At 36.7% G+C, this 7,851-nt stretch overlaps 1 protein-coding gene across 1 annotated transcript; it reads right to left on the bottom strand.

Annotated features, from left to right (window-relative positions):
• Nucleotides 1-777: 777 nt before the first annotated feature.
• Nucleotides 778-7,379, bottom strand: LOC133334874 (protein sax-3-like; the record flags this gene model as incomplete). The annotated part of the gene is made up of 4 exons (XM_061543189.1): nt 778-2,106; nt 2,264-2,395; nt 6,586-6,726; nt 7,095-7,379. Coding segments are annotated over 4 exons (1,887 nt in total), but the record flags the coding sequence as incomplete, so codon positions are not given.
• Nucleotides 7,380-7,851: the final 472 nt, after the last annotated feature.

The raw sequence follows: 7,851 nt of genomic DNA, 5'->3' as shown, positions 1-7,851 counted from the left end.
TAAATATTTTCGCATGATTTTCTAGAACCTTAAGTGTAGATATTTTTTAAATATTTTTAGCAGGATTCGATAAGGAAATTAAGTGTAGGTTTTTTAAATATGTTTAAAAGGATCCTGTAAAGACATTAAGCGTAGATTTTTTTATATATTTTTAACAGGATCCTAAACGGACATTAAGCGTATTTTTTTAATATTTTTAAAAGGATCCTGTAAGGACATTAAGGTTAGATTTTGTAAATATTATTGAAAGGATCCTATAAGGATATTAACGGCAGATTTTGTAAACATTTTAAAAGGATCCGATAAGGACATTAAGCGTAGACTTTAAAAGAAATTTTGTCAGGATCCTATAAGGACATTAAAGGTAAATTTTTTAATATTTTCAACAGGATCCTATAAGGACATTAGTTGTAGACTTTTTAAATATTTTGAGCAGGACCCTATAAGGACATTATGAGTAGATTTCTTTTTAAATATTTCTAACAAGACCATATGAGGACATTAAGAGTAAATTTTTTAAATATTTTTAGGAGGATTCTGTAAGGTCTTTAGTTGCAAATTTATTAAATATTTTTGGAGGATAAGAACATTAAGCGCAGATTTTTTAATATTTTTAGGAGAATCCTATATGAACAATAAGCGTAGATTTTTTCAATATTTTTCTTCATTGGGAGACCTTTGGTGTGAATTGCTACTTTTGATAATTTGCTACTCGAATCATAAACTATTAACTACAACAACAAAACAACAACAACGCCATCAACACCTTCTACTTACCATCTTCCATTGTTGAGCATTGCTTCGAATTTGTTGGCTTTCCTATGACGCTCTTGTAAAATGGCACAAGAAAAAACTCGTATTTACTCGCCTTAGCCAAACCATTAACGGTACACGCGCTCGCACCATTGCCCGCATTTAAGACTGTCATCATTTTATACTCGGCCGAATGTAGTTCACGTGCATAAATATAAAATCCTTCAATATATTGGCCGCTATCGATGTCCCATGCCAGCCGTACACTAGTCGAGTCTGTGGCATTGGCTTCAAGTAGTTCAACAACGTCGTTCGTTTGCAACAACGTCTCCACTTCGGCGAACATCAAATCTTCATTGACACCACCCGCACCATTCATGCCGCTGCCGGCACCACGATGACTACCCCTGGTCACTAGCTGGCCGGCTGTTATCGGTTCAGATATGGGTGAGGGCGGGGAGAAACCCAAGGCATTCTCGGCGCGCACAATAAACATGTATGCCGCACCATTTGTCAACCCATCAACTGTGAAAATAGGTTCAATCAGGCGTGATGCAATCGGTATCCATGTTTTACTTTTATTCGTCGAATACATTTCCACCGAATAGCCCAGCAGTGGTGAGGCTCCTGGCTTATCACTTGTTGGCCAGACGATGGTCAGTGAATCGGCACTTGCATTTAATACTTTCGGTTGACCAGGAGCTGAAGGACACTTACTTTGTTCAGGTGCCCGATAGAATTTGATGTTGGGATTTGTGGGCACTTCGATGCGCAAATAGCCACTCCATGTACTCTTGCCCGTACGACTGCTGGCCACACATGTATACAGGCCCTGATCCTGTTGCCTATCTAAATCGGAAATTATTAAATCACCTGCTGTGGTCAAATTAACTTTTGCCGTCGGATGAATGGGTATGCCGTCACGATACCACGAAATGGTGGGGTTAGGCAGTCCAATTGCCTTGCAATGCAGTGTGGCCAAACTTTTGACAGGTAGTGTTTGATTAACCGGTCCCATTATGATGATTGGCGGTGGTCTATCTTCCTGTGAGTCTAAAGTTAATTGTGCCCGTGTGGTTATGGTGGCCACTTCGTTCATGGCATTGCAGACAATAACTAAATCTTTGTCACTGCGTTGAAATTTCGTTAGCGTCAATATGGAGTGACCCTCTTCGGTATTAATCGATTGGAAACGATCTAACGGTGGTGCACCGGGGAATATGATGGTTCTATTATTTTTAATGGTCCAAAAGATTGTGGGGCGAGGATTGCCGGTGGCACGACATTCAAATGAAGTGTCGGCACCCAATTCTACAGATTTACTAGTGGGACGTTGTAAAAATTTGGGTGGTGCTACACGGGAGAGTAATTACCAAAATACACATAGAGGGAGAGAGATATAGAGGAAGGGTGTTATATATTTGTTTATTTTAGCGATAAGTAGTTATTACAATTTCTATATATGTATATAAGATAATTTTTGTTTATGTGTAATTTTTATTAGACTTACCGTATACTGTCAGAGTACCCATGGCTGAAATGGCTCCCACAATGTTATCAGCCTCACAGCTATATTCACCCTCATCAGCCACAGTGACACGCTCCAATCGCAAACTTCGATCTTCCAGTACACTGACACGATCTATGAGACAGATAACGGATACAAATTAGTTTTATATAGAAAAAATTAATAATACGTCCACGTCAAAATTTGTCTTGTCCTCCAACATAAATTATACGTTATTATGTTGTATAGTAGCGGATTTTTAAGAGGACCCAAGAGGATCATATCAGTAACTATTTAAAAATTAAATAGAAGGAAGAAGTGATTTGTCCATGTTTTTGGAAGATTAGTAGTAGTTTTGGTCTATGGATGGCAAATCGATTTTTTAAGGCCTTGAAAGGAGATAATCCCAAATGTTAGGGGGCATTTGCCTAGGCCACATACAAAATATTAAGTTCGGATTTCTAATGAAATTATAATGCGAACCTTCTTATGAGGATAACATTAAGTCAAGTATGCGTGATCACGTTTTTACAATATAATCAAAACCTAGTAATCTTGGATATTAAAATGATTTTAAGTCACAAACAGAGTCTTCTATGCAATTTTCAAGACTATTTGGGGACTAAAAAGTGTGCTATCGTTCGAACTCGAAGTAATTTTGGAAAAAGCCGAAAGTTTGCTCATCGGGTCTTTTAAATGACTTACGAAAATAACCCTAGGATAAGTATGCTTAGATTAAACATGAAATAGCCAGGTAAACATGAAGTAGAAAAGCGTGGATTTGTAATAGAATTTCGAAGACAAGAAGTGATTTCGTGAGGATCAAATGTTGATTTTAAAGGATAGTAGAGGACGATTAAGTGTGGATCTTTGAAGGATACTTCAGGAGCACCAAACGTGGATTTTAACAGGCACTAAAGGTGAAGGACGAAGCCTAAATTTTTAAAAGTTCCTTTGATGTGGAACATTTCAGAAAGAACAATCGTGGATTTTTAAAGGACAGGAGAACCATTCGACAATTTTGAAAGGACTATCAGGAGGACTTATGATGGATTTTTAAAGGACATTTGAAGAGGAACAATCGTTTAAAGTTATTTTGAGGAGATCCAATCGTGGGTTTTAAATGACTTTTCAGGAGAATCATACGTGAACTTTTAAAGGACATTCCAGAAGGGCCAATGTGGATTTCAGGAGGACCAATTATGGATAATTAGAGCAACTTTCAGAAGGACCAATGATGGATATTTAAAGGGGGTTTTTTAGGAAATCCAAGCGAGGATTTTGAAATTACATTTTATGTTGTTCGAGAATTAAAAAAAAAAATTAAGCAGGAACAAACGTGGATTTTTAGAGGTCCTTTGAGGAGGACAAAGCGTGGAGGACAAAGATTTGTAAAGGTTATTTGGGCAGAAGCCAAAGCACAAAAATGTAAATTTAAGCCCGGTATAGACAGTGGAGTTTTTAAGTGTGGTTTTTAGAGGGTATTATGCGAAGGATCTAAAGTCTGGAAAAGGGACTTTAAGCGTAGTATAGAGAGTGGAGCTTTTAAGAAGGATTTTCAATGGATTTTTGGGGGATTTTAAACGGAACTCAATGCCTAGTAACAGTTCAATTTAAAAGGATGGATTTCTTCAGGATTTGTCCGCTGAACCCCAAACCAGTGTCGTGGATTTTTTAAAGCCTTTTCAGACTGACACAGACACTAATAAGAGTGACTTTTTTAAGGTCTTTTCTGGAGGGTACATAAGAGTGGATTTAGATTTAGGATTTGCAGTATGAACTATTTGGGATGAATTTTGTGAGAGTTACACGGAATAATTTTAAACAATATATTTATGAGAGTTTTTAAAGGACTAATAAAAATGTTTCAGTATGGATTTCAAAAGATTTTTTTTTTAATTTTTCAAATTGTTATATTGACCAAGAAATGTGAATTGAACAGATTTTGCTGAAATGGTGTAATTAGAGCAGATTATTCTAAGATTTTAGAAGGGAATGGCCAAGATAAAAAAATAGGACTATTTTGAACTTAAACCAGTGAGCGGAGCAGTATAGTCGGACGGGGCCGACCATACGATACCCTACACAACGTCCATGAAAATCTAACTTTTTGTGGTTCTATATTCTGAGATTGGGCAATATTTCGCGATCTTTGCACACTTTTGACTGGCTAGAGGTCAGCAAATGTTACTAATAATCAGTACAGCCCCTCTAATTACTTGTTCAGATTCCCTTCACCGTGGGTTGTGTTGTGATGTTCGGCTTTCGACTCGAAAAGTACAAATAATTGAATTTTCGGTCCACTTCATCCGAAAAGTTATTATCTGATCATCACCTAACATTTTAGGCGTTGTCCTTGACCATAACTGGAACCTCATGGAACATTTCAAAGCGATCAGCGCTATATTTCCGCCCTCCAGTGTGGTAATAGGTTACTAAATAATATATGAATACGTAAGCACCTGTAAATATTTAAGTGTAACTCCCGCATACGAGTACCTACGACAACATAATTGGTATCAATTTAAAGGTCAACCACTCCTCTCGGATATACTATCAACTTCTCGGGTCTATGTCCTTCAGTGGTAAATATATACGCTATAGAATACAAATTTTGTAGTTTTTCACACAAAAGTTAGGGTCCATTTGACCCGCTAAATATTGACCGATCTTTATCAAAACAGGCATGCTTATTCTTTGACCCGATCCCCTTCTCCATGCAAAAATTCGCGGTGTTTGGGCCATAATAGCGGCGTCTGGAGCGACCAGAAAATCAAACAAAAATAAAGATTTTGGTTCATTTCATACCATAAATATTAACCGATCTTTTCCAAAAACAATAGGGGTCTCATTGGCCAGAACCCATCCTACATGCAAAATTTCGTGAAGATTGGTCTATAACTGTGGCCTGTATCGTGTTTACAAATTATAATGGACAGACGGACGGACGGACACACATGTCTAAATCGACTCAGCTAGTCGAGATATGACGATCGGTATACTTGAAGGTGGGTCTAGGACCAATATTTCGCGGTGTTACAAACTCTTGGGGCTGCACAAAGCTATAATACCATGACAACGTAGTTGTGTAGGGTATAAATATATATATATATATATATATATATGAAAGGCTTTTTGGGAGGTAGACTTGTTCCAATCAGTAGACTTTTATATGATTATTTACCAAGGTGTATAGCTAATAGAAGAATTTCTAAAGGATTTTTCTAACAACCTGCTTCTATTTCCCACTATTTTATACCTTCCTATTTCCTATATATGTAGGTATTACTATTCCTTACAATCAAAAACCAAAATCAAAGTAAATTTTCTTTTGTAGGCTCACTCACCCGGACACATGCCATAAATCTCAATAGTACACACAATTATTTGGTAGTTTCCTCTATATTTGTAACGTCAGCTGTCACTTTGTTATACGACCACAAACTTAAATAACCATACATCAATAACTTCGTCCTCCCTTTCTCACCTACACCAATATATTTTTGGATGCTTATCTTCGTTCGCTTTCAGTTGTCTATCACTGTAAATCCTCAATTCCACCACAAGCTAGCGATAAAAGGGTTTTTCGAGAGAGAGAAAAAAACAACATTTACTCTCTAACTGATGCATAACCTGTAACATTTACCACTACATGAAACATACACCCACACAAGAATACACCGGTTTCAAAAAATCTAATGATATTGTAACTTGTGATGCTTTGCAAAGGTGTTGGTGGTGTTGGTTCGTTTAGGCGATGTTTAATTCACAATGGGGGCTATTTATTAAGACAAACAATAGGGTGTTCTAAATTTTATTTTTTAATATATAAATTGTTTTTTAGAAAAATGTGGAGCCCATACTTATTCTTATAAAATTCTTAGAGTCCTTCATAAAAGTAATCCAATGTGGGGTAGGGTACCATTTAGTCCAATTTTGGTACCTTCCATACTGGTTTCATACAAATTTTTATAAATAAATCTCCCAGATTTCCAAAAAATTTACTGAGTTAGAATTTCCCCCCACTGTTCCTTCACAAATACCATGGAGTATATCCTCGTAACTCGTTCGCTAGAAAAAATGAAACAAATCGATTCTAATACATCACAGCACTTAACCTAAATAAACTGAATATGAAAGACGATGCTAGGTGAGAGGACGGATGGCTACAAACATCAAATGACAAAATGTAGGTGTCAGTGTAGGAAACACTTCATAGATAGGTCGTCGGTGTATGTGTTGCTGTTGTTGTTCTTGTCGTTGTAGATGTTGTTGTCAGTTTGCCAGCGTATTGATGGCTGTGTCATTTGGATTGTAAAACTTACCTAATGGCATATTGCCGCCAGAAGCTGTACGCAGCCATAAAACATCAGGCATTGGATCACCGCCAACACGACAGGGGAATGTTACTGATGAACCTTCTAAAACCGTTTGATCATGGGGGCCACGTATTATAAATGGTTTCACTAGGGTAGGAGATGGAAGAAAAACAAGAAATATAACACAATTTTAGAAAAAAAAACTTGAACAGATAGATGACTGGGGTTAAAAATACAAATATATTATGGTTGATTTGTTGGTTTGTGGGTATACGTGTGTGTAAGCAATCACTGGGGAAATAAAGGTATTAATATTTTTTACAGACATTTTCAGATTATCTTTTAAAGAATTTGATGGGGTTTTTTTGCAGTTTCCTTTTTTCTCAATTCAGTTTTGGTTTAATTGACAGATTAGTAAATGTATTATTGATGAAGTTAATTTGTGTGTATGTAAGTGTATAAGTGTGAGTTATTTTCCAAAAGGGTTATGAATTAATTCACAGCCATTAACTTACCATGAACTTTCAATGTGGCTATCGCTGATTCTCGAACGCCAACAGGATTTTTTGCAATACACTGATATTGACCCTCATCACTTTGTCGAGCATCCTGTATGGCTAAATTGCCACCATCAACAATGCGTATACGTTTCGATGATTCAAAATCGATTATGTTGCCACCTTTTTTCCACAACACCACCGGTTCGGGTACGCCACGTGGTGCTGAACATTCCAAGAGGGCGGTATCACCTTGAGCTATGCGTGTATTCTGGGGTTCTATGCGAAATTCATCACGCAGAACTAAAAATAGAAAGAAAAAGCAATAGAAAGAATATTTGTATTAAAGGAAATATTTATAACAATGTTCACCAAATAGGCGCCCGCAGGCGCTTTGAGAGAGTACCAATACAATCAAAGTTCTGTGTTCGAACTCAACATTATTCACGACATCAAACATGTCGTATGCTTTGCAATGCTTTAACATATGCGATCTGTACCGAGAGAACGAAAATTACTCTCCCAACGGATCTATGCGCGTGTCCAACACAATCATAGCAGTTTGCATATGTATTGTTGGCTAACCCTGATTTATAATAAGAATATTTATTTTAAGGAACAAAGAAAAGAGAAAAGGGTTAGGGTATGTAGGGACTTATATTTTGACTAGACTAAAACTATTCATGCATTCCATTACATTATGCTCATACATAAATATATTTAAAGAAAAAATTTTAGTTATGTTTGTTTTCTTGAAAGGATTATAAATAATCTT

Source organism: Musca vetustissima, unplaced genomic scaffold, assembly GCF_032173495.1.
Source record: "Musca vetustissima isolate MV318-11 ecotype Yass unplaced genomic scaffold, APGP_CSIRO_Mvet_v1 utg316508, whole genome shotgun sequence".
Lineage (NCBI taxonomy): Eukaryota > Metazoa > Arthropoda > Insecta > Diptera > Muscidae > Musca > Musca vetustissima.
Note: the sequence above shows the minus strand (reverse complement) of the source record. Positions and strands in the feature narration are given on the sequence as shown.